The 15,655-nt window shown below is 46.1% G+C and overlaps 2 protein-coding genes across 2 annotated transcripts in view; one reads left to right on the top strand and one right to left on the bottom strand.

The window, feature by feature from the left end:
* The window catches only part of EIF3A (eukaryotic translation initiation factor 3 subunit A), a 35,535-nt gene extending 27,740 nt beyond the window's left edge, over window positions 1-7,795 (top strand). Inside the window, exons 19-22 of the mRNA XM_043597680.1 lie at window positions 739-1,400; window positions 4,557-4,770; window positions 5,507-5,688; window positions 6,569-7,795. Of these exons, the coding sequence (XP_043453615.1) occupies window positions 739-1,400; window positions 4,557-4,770; window positions 5,507-5,688; window positions 6,569-6,798 (1,288 nt within the window). The 3' untranslated portion in view covers window positions 6,799-7,795. The remainder of the gene's footprint in view (window positions 1-738; window positions 1,401-4,556; window positions 4,771-5,506; window positions 5,689-6,568) is intronic.
* NANOS1 (nanos C2HC-type zinc finger 1) lies at window positions 7,110-13,612 on the bottom strand. Its single transcript, XM_043597681.1, has one exon. It carries the CDS (start codon window positions 13,356-13,358, stop codon window positions 12,477-12,479), a length of 882 nt encoding a protein of 293 aa, XP_043453616.1. The 5' UTR covers window positions 13,359-13,612; the 3' UTR covers window positions 7,110-12,476.
* Window positions 13,613-15,655: the final 2,043 nt, after the last annotated feature.

The following is a 15,655-nucleotide window of genomic DNA, read 5'->3' as shown; positions in this document are numbered from 1 at the left end:
GGAAAGGAGAACTATGAAGAATTGTATGCATGTCTGCTACCAAAATGTTTTTATAGTTTACTTCAACGGTGCTATAATTACGGACTTCTAGATATTTTGAGAAATAAATGCTTCAGGGTTTTTGTTCCCTAATGGAATAATACTGAGATTACAGTAAGAATGAATAGTTCTAGAACGTATTTTCCTTTTATTTTTTTGCTTATGATTATTATGATTATTATTTTGAGAGAGTGAGGCAGGGAGAGAGGGAGAGGGAGGGAGAGAATCTTAAGTAGGCCCCATGCATGGCGCAGAGCCCGGCACAGGGATTAATCTTACAACCATGAGATAGTGACCTGAGCTGAAATCCGGTCATGATTACCCACTAAGCCACCCAGGTGCCCCTTCCTTTAAATTTAAGTGGATTGAACCATCCTTCAAAAATGACTGCTCATGATAAGATGGCTGGTCATAAGTGCTATACAGAAATTAAGTTTTGAAAGCTCATAGTAATGGATGCCAGGATGCTTCTGGTAAAGTGCAGGTAGATACCTTTAATTGTCTACCTGTTTGTTTATTTGTTGATGTAAGATTTTATATTTTGTGTTATTTTTTTATTAGGAGCACATATTCTTTCAGGACTAGGAATAATGAATTTAGGCTGAAGTGGTTTTTAGAAGTGAATGAAATAATTCCCAAAAGGATCATTTGCTCTTAAGAAAATGGACTCTTAAAGATGTTTGGCTTGTTGCTCTGTAGGGAGTGGAGACGTGGAGAGGGGCGGGATGAGGAGAGGCCTCATAGAAGAGAGGATGATCGGCCAAGGCGACTGGGGGATGAGGAAGAGAGAGAGTCTTCTCTCCGAGCAGATGATGATCGCATTCCCCGGCGTGGCATGGATGAGGACAGAGGTCCCAGACGTGGCCTTGATGAAGACCGGTTCTCTCGCCGGGGGGCAGATGATGACCGGCCTTCCTGGCGTAGTGCAGATGATGACAGGCCTCCCAGGCGAATTGGCGATGAAGACAGGGGAAGCTGGCGTCATGCGGATGATGACAGACCACCTAGACGGGGACTGGATGAGGACAGAGGAAGCTGGCGAACAGCTGATGAGGACAGAGGACCAAGACGTGGGATGGATGAGGACCGGGGGCCACGGCGAGGAGGTGCAGATGACGAGCGGTCTTCCTGGCGTAATGCTGACGACGATCGGGGTCCCAGGCGTGGCATGGATGATGACCGGGGCCCGAGGCGTGGGTTGGATGATGATCGAGGACCTTGGAGGAATGCTGATGATGACAGAATTTCCAGACGTGGTGCAGATGATGACCGGGGGCCTTGGAGAAACACAGATGATGATCGGATTCCCAGAAGGGGCGAGGACTCAAGGCCTGGTCCCTGGAGACCATTTGTCAAGCCAGGTAAAATTCTGGTATTCAGAAAACCAGCTTAGATGCTTTATAGACTCTGCTTGATGTGTTTTACAAATGGAAAGTGTAATCTTGCATATGCTAATCACTATTCTGTAGTGTTTCAAACAGGGACATTTCAAATGACTGTATTTCAATATCTAAATAAAAAGTTATTTTTTAGCTAAAAAATGAAATTTTAATGTATAGATAACAACGATTAGGCTATATTGTTATTAGTTTCTGGATAAATTGGTCTTTTATTTTCCCTTAGGTGTTTGTGCAGTGACTTTTATCTCAGGAGCTTGGCTTTGATATCCCACACACCAGAACAAGTTGAATAACCTTACCCCTTTTTCTGCTTAAGCGATTCGTGCTTTTTTCCCCCCTCTGCCTGCTGACTGCTTCTTTGAGGGCTCTTGTCCCATCCCTGTCCCTTAAGTATTGGTGTTTCTCAGGTTCTGTCCTACACCAGCCTTCTTGTGTAAATAATGAAAAAGTGTACTAAGTATTTGCAGTCTTGCCTACCATGGGGTTAGGCTTATGGGAAGAGCTGTTCCTTACTTTCTCAGTCTTGGGCCTGCTCATGTTTTCATACTTTTTTGTTCTTGAGCAGTTGTACATAATCTGTGACTTCTGTTACCATCTTCTCCAGGTGACTTCTTTCCTTACCTTCAGACCCATGTTACCAGCCTCATGCTGCACACCATACAGTTCTTCCTAGAAATGTCTCTGACGTGTCGCCTTTAGCCTGTTGAAACTGAATTCACACCCACAGGCTTCTCATCAGGGCCACCGCCATCTGTCGGATTTTATAACCTAGAGGTCTGGGAGCTGTCCTTTGCCCTCTTTCATCCTTTATGATAAGTCTTTTCATTTAGTTCAGTTCTGTTTCCTTATGTTCCTTAAATCCACACACTTCTCTGTTCCCCTACAAGTGCTTAGGTCTGGGCCGCTATCATGCTTTCCTTGAACTCTTGCTGCTCCTGGTCCCCGCAGGCTCTCCCACTCCCGACTCGGAGCAGTAACCGGAGGCAGCCGTCCTAAATGCACATTTCAGTGAGCAGCTTCCTTTCCTTTGCCCTTGCTGTTTCTGTCTCTTCTGGGCTCCATTCCTTCCACTGTCTGGCTGTGTGACATTTCTGTGCCTTGTGTAAAACAGGGATAACGGTGTGGTAGGTTCTCATTAATTCTCGATAGACGTTTTATAGTCACTGTGAATACTGAATCATTGCTCTGAAGGAAAATACCAGATTAGGTTCCGTTAAGCCCTCTGCTCACAACATTTCTGTCAACCAATGAACGCAGAACCTTCTTTGTGCATTTCTGTTTTAACATGTTAATTGACTCATTAACATTGAACTCGTGGCCAGCAGCACTGTATCTCCTCAATGAAGCTTATCTAAAATGGTATTTTTTTCTGTAAGGCGCATCCATCACCTTCTTGTGCTTGGGACACGAGACAGCACTGCAGCACAGTGCTTGAGGGCCATTTTAAACCGTGAAATCACCAATAAAACACAAAAACACAAAGATGTGTTGCTAAATTTAAGACCAGCAAAAGGATACTTGTTTTAAAGTATGAGAGCTGGGGCGCCTGGGTGGCTCAGGCAGTTAAGCGTCTGACTTTGGCTCAGGTCATGATCTCGCGGTTTGTGAGTTCAAGCCCCGCGTCGGGTTCTGTGCTGACAGCTGGAGCCTGGAGCCTTGGATCCTGCTTCAGATTCTGTGTCTCCCTCTCTCTCTGCTCCTCCCCCACTTGTGCTCTGTCTCTATCGAAAATAAATAAAATGTAAAAAAAATTAAAAAAAGTATGAGTGCTGCAGCAAGAAGACAGGGCCGTTGCCTTGTTCACCCTCCACTGTGAATGGGCTCTTCCGGCGACTCAGATACCATTCTGCACGTGTCTGCGAGGGACTATAAAAGTGCTTGAGTATTAATTTTAGCAACTTACAAATTTTAGCAAGTATGTAAAGTGGCAGGTATGGGATTTACTTATCTCAAAGCTATGGAAAGGATTAAATGAGTTAATATACACAGAAGGTTTAGAATAGTGCTGTGGCACGTTGTAATAGAAATGTTAGCAACAATAATAGTCCTGCAAGGGTAATAGATTTTCATGTAAATCTGCTCCCTTTGGCCTCTTTGTGCAAATATATTACATTCCTAGGTTTGGGCATCCCAGCGTTAAGTGTGAGGTGATGGATAGGGTGGGGTCAAAGGATTGATCTTTCTTTGTTCCGTGATTGCATGGGTGGTAAATGGTGGAGGGCAAGAATATGAAAAGAAAATTTTTAGTTACAAAGGTTTTGAAAATGTTGCAACATGTGAATGAAATTACAGTTGGGGCTCCATCTCAGATCTGTTTCCTAATCCTCCACTTTTTAAGTTTTTTTGCTTGAAATGAGTTGTCTATTTACCATCAGAACAGATTTTTATAGCCATGATCTCAGCATATGAAACAACCCAGGCTATATAAATTTCCCTTATCTTACATGTTCCTCCTTGTGTGTTAGAAAAACAATAATAGGTAGCTGTAAATACAAGCTGGTGATTCTGTAAAATGATATAAGTAGCTTTCGTTTTTTAAAAAAATTTATTTTTATTTTTTTTTCATTTATTTATTTTTGATAGAGACAGAGCACAAGTGGGGGAGGGGCAGAGAGAAAAGGAGACCCAGAATCTGAAGCAGGCTCCAGTCTCGGAGCTGTCAGCACAGAGCCCGGCACGGGACTTGAACCCACGAACCGCGAGATCATGACCTGAGCCGAAGTCGGACGCTTAACCAACCGAGCCACTCAGGCGCCCCTAGTTCTTTTTAAAAATAAGATTGTATTGTATTTTTTTTTATTGTTTATTTTTGAGAGAGTGAGAGCGAATTGGGGACGGTCAGAGAGAGAGGGAGACAGAATCTGAAAAGTAGGCTCCTCACTGTCAGCACAAAGCCTGATGTGGGGCTCAAACCCACAAACCATGAAATCATGACCTGAGCCGAAGTCAGGTGCTCAACTGACTGAGCCACCCAGGCATCCCTGGAGTGTCTTAAATTAACATACATAATGGTGATATTAATGTCAACATAAAGATGTGTAGTCATAGTTACCAACTTGGGTTTCTGGAGTATTAAAAAAAATCTTATTTCTTAAAAAAAAAAAAAAAAACCAACAGGTGGATGGAGAGAGAAAGAAAAGGCCAGAGAAGAGAGTTGGGGTCCACCTCGAGAATCAAGACCATCAGAAGAACGTGAATGGGATAGAGAAAAAGAAAGAGAGCGAGATAACCAAGATCGTGATGAAAATGACAAGGACCCAGAGAAAGAAAGAGAGCGAGAAAGGGACAGAGAGCGAGAGGGGGATCGAGAAGACCGCTTCAGACGGCCGAGGTTTGATGCTCTGATTGGGACTCTTTGTGGAATTACAGCTGGGATTCTCCTAAATACCCTTGGGTGTTTTCCCAGATCACGTTGCGAAATGGTGTGCTGCATCCCTCAACTGATGTCCCTTTTTAACAAAGTTGAGGAAGTGAGGCTGACACTGTGTAGCTTTCTGTAGGTTTTGTAATGATTTAGTAAGGAAGCCAGACCAGGTATCTTTACCCATCTGTTGCCTATCCTCTGTGGTTTAAATTCTTCAGTTACATAGTCCTTAAACTAGTAAAAGCCCCTTTTACTTTTATTAGCGGTAACGGTTCTAGCTTGCTTCTTCTGGCCAAATTGGCTTTGTGCTGATGAATCTAAACCAGCACTGTTTATAATACAGTTTTCTGCAAGGATGAAATTGTCTTGGATCTGTAATATCCAGTATGGTAGCTATTTGAATACTATTTGGCTATTGAACATTTGGAACGTGGTAGTGCTATTGACAGAAGGTCTGACTTTGTTTCAGTTAATTTATGTTTAAGTAGCTACATACAGGTTGTGGCTGTTAGGTTGGAAAGCACAGATCCAGATAATCTCATTTGACCTCTACACCTGAGGCATCAGGTTGAGATCAAGTTATTAATCTAAACTTCATCCCTGTTAGGTTTGTAAACTCTCTCAGCACCGACTCGTAAATGATCTGTTCACATACGCTATCATGTAGTTTAACAACAGAATTTAACATTTTGAATGGCTACAGGGATGAAGGTGGCTGGAGAAGAGGACCAGCGGAGGAATCTTCGAGCTGGAGAGATTCAGCTCGCCGAGATGATAGGGATCGGGATGACCGTCGTCGGGAGAGAGATGATCGCCGTGACCTAAGAGAAAGGCGAGATGACAGAGACCGAAGAGGACCTCCTCTCAGATCAGAACGTGAAGAAGGTATGGATGGCCTGCATGTTGCTGGACTATCAGAAATCCATAATTTCTGGGGAAGTTTTGAGTTTTATTTAATTATCTCACATACTCATGTAAGCATCAAAAATAAGATCATGAATATTCAGTTTAAATCTATAGTTTTCGTAATCTTCGTCACTCTGTGAAGTTAGCTCATTTCTAAATTCAGAGTATATCAGTAGGCTAATTACGTTGGATAGTAGTGATACATATTGCTTTGAAAGCTTATTTTATGTAACCAGGAAATAGTGTATTTGTTCTTTAAAAGTAAGATCTTGGTAGATAAGCACAAAGTGTAAGACATTGTTTCTCTGAAATTGTGACTATTGAAACTTTAGCTTAAAAAAAAAAAAACAAACAAACCCGTGCTGGGGGTGCCTGGGTGGCTCAGTCGGTTAAGCGTCCGACTTCAGCTCGGGTCATGATCTCATGGTCTGTGAGTTCAAGCCCTGCGTCGGGCTCTGTGCTGACTGCTCAGAGCCTGGAGTCTGCTTCAGATTCTGTGTCTCCCTCTCCCTCTGATGCTCCCCCGTTCATGCTCTGTCTCTCTCCGTCTCAAAAATAAATGCAAAAAAAAAAAAAAAAAAAAACAACAAACAAACAACTATGCTTAATGGCTACTTTGCTGTTCGATTTTAATAAGAGCCAAGAATTTTTTTTAATTTTAAGTTTTCATTTAGATTTTTGTCACCTTGTCTTAAATTACTAAATTTATTTTATTATTTTTTTTTATGGGGGTTCTGCATTGTTACCTTTAGTACAGGATTTCTGAGTAATTGGAAACATTCTTTTTGCTAAAGTTCTGTTTAGTCTGAGCCAATACAGTACAGCACTAACTTACTCTCTTTTTCTGTTAAACTTTTAGTAAGTTCTTGGAGACGTGCTGATGACAGGAAAGAGGAGCGGGCAGAAGAGCGGGAAGCCCCTCGTCGTGTTCCTCCCCCAGCTCTTTCAAGAGACCGGGAAAGAGACCGAGAAAGGGAGAGAGAAGGTGAAAAAGAGAAGTCCTCTTGGAGAGCTGAGAAAGATCGGGAGTCTCTTCGTCGCACCAAAAATGAGACTGATGAAGATGGATGGACCACGGTACGACGTTAAATCTCAAGATAATGGATTCAAACTCATGTCTCACATAGGTTTGATCCCATTCAAGGATTATTATACTTGTGCGTCAACCAGTCTAAATTGGATTCTTTAATGTTGTTTCACCATAACACAAAAAGCATGAACTTGTATTAATCCTCTATAATAGATTGATCATGCACCGTACCCACAGGAGGTTGGACGACGAGGCCATTTTCTGGAATTTGAGGTGTTGCATTATTTCATCAATCATTTGTTTACAAAAGAGAAAAACTAAAAAATAAATTAAAATGTGAACCCTTCAGGTATGGAGTAACACCTGTATCTTGGTATAGAACTGATTTTTTTTTTTTTTTTTTTGAAATACCATATTCATTTGGAATGAGGTAAGGTTCTGTTATAGAAAATGTATTTGAAGACTCTTCAAAGCAGGGGCTGAAACAATTTCCACACCATTAGTGGTTGAGACATACCTCTAGATACTTTGAGGTATTTACTATATTAACTACATTTAGAAAGTTTTTAGGTTCACTATAAGTGCAGTAAACATTACAAACATTGGATACAGTGGGATTTTCTGTAGGTTTTACTTGAGAGGTGAGTATAAAGCAATTTGCAGTCATGATTGTAATGACAAGAATACTGCTCAAGTGTGAATCCGAAACAGTTACAGCTTTTAAATTTTAAAGCATTTGGTAAACTGTTGCTGAGTTTTTTCTGTTGCCAATAGCAAACTGCTTTTCCATTAATGGAGAATTCATGCCTTTCAAGCATTTTAAATATGACAATATTTATAAATGTGTGGTTTGGAGGAATTGTTTAAATTCTTTTTCCTAATTTCCTTTCTCTTCAGGATAGATTCTTTGAACAAGTAATTTGTAGTAATGACTGTGTTGACTTCAATTTTGGAGTGTTGTAGCTATGTTAAAGATTAACTATTTGGTCTTATTGAAGCCAACACAGAACTTGCTGCTGTGTTTTTTCTTCAATGATAAATAAAATACTTACAGAATTTGTTTTAGTGTTGATTTGTAGTTACAGTCAAAGTGTTTTATTTATTATGATGAGTTTACATATCCAGTTGAGTGTGGTTTTGAGTTTTTTGGGCCATTAAATGTCTCAGTATGTAGGATCAAAGAAAATAACCCAAATATAACAGAGCAGATGTGGCTACGATGTTTCCTTCCATAATTAAGGATCCCCTTAGTTTCCTTGTAATGCCATCCTCTCTGTGAGTTTATATATATGGGGGGTGGGTGGGTGAGTGGTTTACTGTTTCAGGTATTCTCCTCAAATTAGAAACATCATAGTTTCAGAGAGTGTTAGTTGCAAATTGATAGTGGCTACAGACATGTAAATTATTTCCAGTGTTGAGTGGTGGGGAGAATTCCTGTTGGTACAGCTATAAGGCCAGAAGAGGGAGTATTGATGCTTCTTTACTTAATCAGATGCAGCGTTTTTGGTTTGATGTTACCAGCAATGGAAGCCACTGTTTTCAACATTTAATCTTTTTTTTTTTTTTAAGTATTTTCTAAATGTTTGTTTATTTTGAAAGAGAGAGAGGGAGAGAATCTCAGGCAGGCTCTAGACTGAGCCACCCAGGCACCCCAACATTTAATTTTCTTAATATATTTAGGATTTCAAAAAGTGGAAATCTTAAAAGATATTTGGGGGAGAAGGCCTTTTCTTTGTAACCAATAAAAGAACTTGGGGCAGTAACCCGCTGAGTGTCCAGACACTAGAGCAGGACTGTACCTGTGACATCACTGATTGGCCCCAAGGTACGATTTATTAGCTGATTAGATGAGTTGTAGTTGCATGTCTGACGGTTAGCCTGCATTTCCAGGCTAGTCTGCAAGCTACTAGGACCCTTTCCCAAATATAGGATGCCCCCCAGGTTCTTTGTCCTGGGAGGTGTGAGTCCAGAGCACGGGATAGGGTCAGAAGAGTCAGCTGCTGCTCTGTGGTCCTGCTCTTAAGTTTCAACTCTGAAGGCCTCCCCACCCCAGTATTCACAGGTGTCAAAGGAAAACCGAACATCCAATCTACTCACTATGTGTAGAATGTCTTCCATGTTTCCAGTGGCATCTGCTTTTTTTAAGGTTTACTTATTTTAAGAGAGAGAGCACATAAGGGGGAGGGGGAGAGAGAATCCCAAGAGAGAGAGAGCACATAAGGGAGAAAGGGGGAGAGAGAATCCCAAGCAGGCTGTGTGGTCAGCACAGAGCCTGACCTGAGGCTCGAACCCATGAACTGTGAGGGATGATGACCTGAGCCAAGATCAAGAGTTGGACACTTAACTGACTGAGCCACCCAGTCTGCATTTTTAAACCAGAACACCATTGCTATTAATACAGGTGAATTCTAAGAGTGGAGACAGTGGCCCAGAAAAGACTACAGCCATCTAGCTGTCTGTATTGGCTTCCAGGAAGAAGTTGGCGTCTACGTATTGGGATGCTTTTATGTTTTAACTGTGTTTTGTTTTTACCCAAAGACATTTGGACTGTGGATTCATTTTATAATTTTACAAGTCTAATGGATATATGTATTGGACACTGGAAGGAATGAAGGAATGTTCCTCGTGCCTAAGCACAGACTAGAAGGTTAGGACTGACACTAAAACTTGCCTGCCCTTTCCCTTGAGGCACGCATATTTGTAGTATAATTTTAAAATACATACATAATTTTGGCTTACTTACAATCTATGCCAAAAGTTGTAATAAAAGTTAATTCTGCAGCTTCTAAAAAGCACTGCATAGGAAAACTAAAATACAAAGAAATTAAAAGCTACTGCAGAGGTCTCTACAGAAGAGGACAAGCAAGGTAGGGCAGTCTAGTCTGCCTGCACAGCTGGTAAAGCTCTTTTGAGATTCCATACATTGTTTGATTTTTAGCCAAACATATAGCCATATTTTTATAAAAACAAGATCACTTTGTCATACCAATTATTTTATGTATTTTTTAAACTTTGGAAAATTGGATTTCTTTTACCCTAAATAAAAAAAAATTTTTTTTTAAGGTTAAGCATCTGACTCTTGGTCTCGCCTCAGGTCATGATACCGTGGTTTGTGGGTTTATTCCCCAAGTAGTCAGGCTCTGCATTGACAGCGTGGAGCCCGCTTGGGATTCTCTGTTCCTCCCATGCTTGTGTGTGCTGTGTCAAATAACCTTAAAAATTTTTAAATTTTAAGTCAACTCTGCCACCAGTGTGGAGTTCAAACGCACGACTGACTGACTACAAGATCAAGAGTCACTTGCTCTGCTGCCACTGAGCCAGCCAGGTGCCCCACACCCTAAATTAAATTTTGCAAGTATTTAAAGTTTTAGATCAAGAGGTCTCTAAGTCTGCTCTTAGGTGCATTAGAGCGTGGTCAGATTTTCCCTAAAAGATCTCTAGAAAATGTAACTGTAATGTTTCCTTTTCACGCTTCAACTCCCAGCATTTTAATGTTAGCTGGGAAACAGGAAAATTTGGGGGGGGGGGAGGGGCTGAAACAGGTGCATTTTAAATGGATGAACATGATGGTTGCTGGTCCAGGGTCTTTGGGATACCTTTCTTGATACTCTTCACTTCAAGACTTGAATAAACTCCACGTTGCACATGTTCACAGTTTGGATAAAACAGTGATCGTGTCAATATCAAATCCTTATTAGGCACACCTCATCACTGAGGGATTCTCCTATTGAACGAGCCACGTGCCCGAGATCTAGAAACAGTGTCTAGAACCATTTGGATCTTTGAAAATACAAAGCGCTTGCCTGCCTAGTTCTGGGTTGCAGAAGACATGGGCCTGTAGTGATCTTTGGAAAGGTAGAACAGTAAGAAGCTAACGGGAGTTCCTACTGACCTGACACCTCCCCCAAACCAAAAGTAAACTGGTATATTTTCTAGCACAATAAGAGAATAATTACATGGTTTTTTATGAAACTACTTGAGTTTAGGACTAGTCCTATCTTAAGTTCTGTGATCTGGGGCTAGACTAGCAGGAATGGATCGTCTCTTGGCTAATGCACTGTTTGCCAGCACCTCTCCTCCTTGTTCTGATGCCGTTTCCCTCCACCAAAAAAGGCCCCTAGCCTTCCAGTGTTATTTACTCCAGCCTGTATTCTACCTTCAAAGGAGTGTTCAAGCCAATTTGTTGTAGAGGAAATTAGTGGTTTGATAAAAAAACAATCTAACGTAGAGTAGCTCAACTCTCCTACTTGAATCTATATATTTATAACTAAATCTCTTGCTGGTGTTTTCAGATAGTGATGTATTTTGTACATTCATATGCGTTCATCCTAATTCACTGTTTTTGGCTCTGTATCTGTCCTGATGGTAGCTGCATGCCATTGTGGGACATCCAGCATGGATGTAAAAATAAGGGTGCGACATAAAGTAGGGATTAAGGATGTTTGCCTAAAGATCGGGTCTAATCTCCAGATAAGTGGTGGGATTCCAGAAACAGACTAGGGTCTTTGAGGGAAAAAGCACGAGGGTGGCCATGTTCCTGGTCTTCAACCCCCCACTCCACAAGTAACTCCTTTAGTGCTTATTCCGGTTTGAAGACTGCCTGTGCCTCAAGCCAGACACAGCCCATAGTGGAACCTTCTTGAGCACAGGTAATAACATTACCTTCTGCAGCTCAAAGGATTGCATCTTCCATTTAGTTTGAGAGACAACAGCTGGAATGAGCTTTCCACTATTAAGGAACCTTGAAACTGATGAGCAGGGTGACTAAATACTGCTCCCTTTTGATCTTACAAATGTTTTTCAGCAATTGGAGATGGGGAGGTGGGTGCATATGGACAAAAGGCCAAGTAACAAAGTTATAGGCAAGATTAATGAATTCATATACTGTTACTGTATAAATACACAAGTCAGGTTTTTTTAAACAGCACCAATTTCCAAGTGTATACACAATAAGATTTTAACTTGGCACAATTTTTCAAGGTGGAAAGACTAGTTCCTAGTTCGGTAATAAAAAGATCTGGTACATAAAACGATAAGGAGCTGTACTCTACCTGCTACAGATTGTACATTTTTTACACCTCCAGCCAAGACCGAAACAAGCCACAAGGAGGGAGTAACCCACACAAATCAATACTGGAAAGTTTACTAAACCTTCACTTCTCAAAACAGTGATGCTGCCAGGGCTTGCTTCACCTGGAATTAGAATAACTGATTTAAGGACAACTAAGAAATTGTTTCAAACAATAAAATAGTCAATTTGCCGACATTCCATAAAATCGTCAGTTTCAAGTCCAGTTATGAGGCTTTTAAAAAAATATTCTAGACCTAGTAAAGTGCCTCCATAAAATTAAACATCCGAGATTAGATGGAGCCACTTCATACTGATGCGCATCTAAAATAGATCGACGTATACCGTAAATAAACAGCGCCACTAAGTTGCCATATTTCAGGTAGTGGAATACACACCCAGCCTTCACCGTCTGGATGTGCACAAACTGGAAACTATAGACATAAATCAAGATGTTAGCGTCTAGTCTCAACCGCTCTTCGACAGGAAAGTACTCCGTACGGCCGGCTTGCTTAGACAAAACCAAGACTTCTTCCCAAGCTGAGCCAACTGCTGATCTCCAGGCCTCTCCCACAGCGAGGGGAAAGACGGTGCGCAGACCAAAAATGAGAGCGCGGGCAGGCCGTGACCCTGGTGGCGTCAGGTGGGGGCAGACGGGAGCCCAGGCGCTCAGCGCAGCTTCTTCCCCGGCTGGCAGTCCCTGGCGCTGCGCGGCGGCGGGCGGGCGGCGGGCGGCGGCGGCACTTTGGAGAGCGGGCAGTACTTGATGGTGTGCGCGTTGTCGCCGCTGGCGCCGCACAGGGGACACGTGTAGCGGCGCAGCACCGGGCACAGCACTCGCCCGTCGGGTCCCTTCAGGATGTGGGTGGTGTAGAGCGCCACCGCCTCCTTGTTGTTCCGGCAGAACACGCACACCTGCAGCTCGGGCTTGAGCAGTCGGGCGGCGGCCGCCCCGGAGGCGGCGTGCAGCCGGGGCTCGGCCGCCCACGCCGGGGCCCGCTCCTCGCGCGGCGCCACCTCCGCGGCGGCAGTGGCGGCAGCGGCGGGCGCGCAGCCTAGCAGCACGGCGGCGGCGCGACCGGCGAACGGGCTCAGCTCGGCGAAGCGCTCCTCCAGCAGCCCGGCCTCGGCGGGGCCCGCGCACAGCTCCAGCGCGCGCAGCTCCAGCGCGCCGCCCAGGTAGCGGCCCCGGGACCCCGGCTCGTCGCTGTCGTCGTCGTCGTCGTCGTCGTAGTCGGGCGGCCCCAGCGCCGGCCCCAGCGCTCCGGGCCCGGTCCCCGCGTGGGGGGAGCAGCAGGACGACGAGGAGGAGGAGGGCGGGGAGGCGCCGCCGCCGCCGCCGTCCCCGCCGCGGGCGCAGCCGAAGCGCGGCTCGCCGTCCACCGCCTTGGTGATGAGCGTGGCGAGCCCCAGGTAGTCGTTCCACGAGCTGAAGGGCTGCGGGTGCGCCGGGCCCTGGGCGCTCACGTAGCGGGCGCTGGGCACGAGCGCCATGGGCGGGGGGGCGCGGCCGCGGCTGGGCGAGCGGGGCGCCCAGGGGAAAGCCTCCATGGGCGGGCTGCGGGCCGCGCGCGCCGCCTCCCCGCGGCCGGCGCGGGCCGGACGGAAGGGAAGCGCGGAGCCTGCCCGCCGGCCTGCCGCGGGGTGGGGCCGCCTCGCAGCCTTTTTATCGGGCCCCGCTCCTCCCCGTTCCCCCGGCCTCGCCGCCGCGGCCCTGCCCCCTGCGCTACCCCGCCCCGGCCTCCTCGCCCGCGCCTCGGACGGAGGCGGAGCGGAGGCGGGCGCGCCGGGGGCGGGCGGGCAGTGCGCGCGCTCCGCTCCGGCCCGCGCGGCTTCCGCGCCCCGCGAGCTGCGCCAGCCTAGCCAGCTGCGGGCGGCTTTCATTCCGGGAGGGGGCGGGCGAAGCGCCGCCTCGGGGCCGGCCGCTAATTGGCTGCTGACCAGAGCCCCCTGCGCCACGGGCGCCGCTCGGGACGCCGATTGGTGAATCTGGGGGAGGGGCGTGCCCTGCCGGAGCTACTGGGAGGGGAGGGCGAGATAGGGGGAGAGCAGAGGAGCGGAGGGGAGAGGAGGGGCGGCTGCCGGGACCCGCCTTCGCCCGAGCGCTGTGCCTTGGGTTTGGAACAGGTGACCAGGCCTGGGTCTGCCTCGGCCGGGTGGCGAGATTCGCCGAGGAAGCGAGTAGGCGTGGGTATGGGGTGGGGAGAGTGCCCCAAGGTTAGTGCGCCCATCTCCCACCTCCCCGGGGCAGCCTTCCGAGAAGCCCCTTCTCCCGCCTCAGCTGGAAAAGCTGTGGGGGAGGCAGGATTTGGCGCGCTCTGAGGATGCAGTCGTCAAGTCAGAGCTTCCCAACAATCGAGAAACTTCCGTTTGCACAGTGCTTTGGAGAGCTTTCCACTGGGTGAAATCTTCGCACAAACCTGAGGCTCGGAGGGTTATGGTTCTTGCCGTAGTGAGTAGGGGTGGGATCAGGACTTTCCCACAGCGCGCGACACACTCCCAACAGGTGTTCAGAGACTGGGGGGCCATTAACTGGTGACTTCGTAGGGATGAGGGCTCGGCCAGAAAATCTTCCAGCCCTCGGACAGTGATTGGGGGCGTGTGTGTGTGTGTGTGTGTGTTTATGAAGCCCCTCATCCCTAGGTGGCCATATCAAAACCTGGGCTGCCTGTGCAGTTTGAAAAATAAACCCTGTTCAGCGTCACAATTTAATACTTTAAATGAGTAAAATATTTTTGTAAAAACAATGGAAAATAAATTGGAAGATTTTTTTCTTTTTTGAGAGAGAAGGAGCCAGCGAGCGAGCAGGGGGGAAGGGCAGAGAGAGAGGGGGGGAGAAGGAATCCCAAGCAGGCTCCCAGCCGTCAGCGCAGAGCCCAGCAAGGGGCTGGAACTCACCAATCATGAGTTCAGAACCTGAGCTGAAATTAAGAATCCCATGCTTAAACGGCTGAGCCGCCTAGGCGCCCCAGATTTTTGATTAGGAGGATGTGAGGTGGCCATGCCCTTCCCAGAAGGGGCAACACTTTTTTTTTTTTTTTTTTTTTTTTATGGAAAGCAGTAAATGTTTTTGGTATTGTGACAGGTTCTTTAGGGTTCTGTGGGACTAGGAAAATGCCTCCTCTGGTGGCTGGGCTGGCAGGCAAGGTGGGCTGCAGAGGGCAGGTCAGGACTTTCCTTCCTCTCTCTGGCTATGCTGTGGCTATTGAAACAAGGGTGGGGGGGGGAGCAACTGACAGCCCTCATTAGGCCTGAAGCTGTGAGTCTGACTGTGTCCAGTGGGTCTAGAGTGGCCCAGCAGGGGATGCCGGGAACCTCATGCTGGCTCTGGTGTATGGTAGAATGAACGAGTGGATCAGAATGTCAACGGTGGAAGGGACCTTTGGGATCCTTTCATCAATCCAACCTTCCTTTACAGATGAAGCAAATGAGAGCCAGTGAAGAGAAGGATTTCTTCAAGGTCACACGGTGAATATGTCACAGCCAGAACTAGAACTCAGGTCCCTTCACGAATGGCTTGGTGGCTTTCCTGTTACACATGGACCCCGAAGGTATTTCAGACTTCATGCCTGGGTATGCATCAGCAGAAATCAAGTGTGGAACACAGGGGAAGTTGGAAGAAGAGAAAGGAGGTGGGGCCATGTGCCTTTGGCTTGATCTCCTGCCCTCAGGGAACAATCCAGAAGCCAGGTGGTGGGCATGGGGAAGGAGTTGGAACAGTACCATGATGCATATTCCAGCCACCTGTTTGCACGAAGAGTAGAAGCTATGCTTCTCAGCCTCTTCTACACCTCTGGCTCCCTCACGGTGAAGCCATGAAACCAGGCAGTAATATTGTACACTTGCCA

The sequence above is a fragment of the Prionailurus bengalensis genome, chromosome D2 (assembly GCF_016509475.1).
Source record: "Prionailurus bengalensis isolate Pbe53 chromosome D2, Fcat_Pben_1.1_paternal_pri, whole genome shotgun sequence".
Taxonomy (NCBI): Eukaryota; Metazoa; Chordata; class Mammalia; order Carnivora; family Felidae; genus Prionailurus; species Prionailurus bengalensis.
Note: the sequence above shows the minus strand (reverse complement) of the source record. Positions and strands in the feature narration are given on the sequence as shown.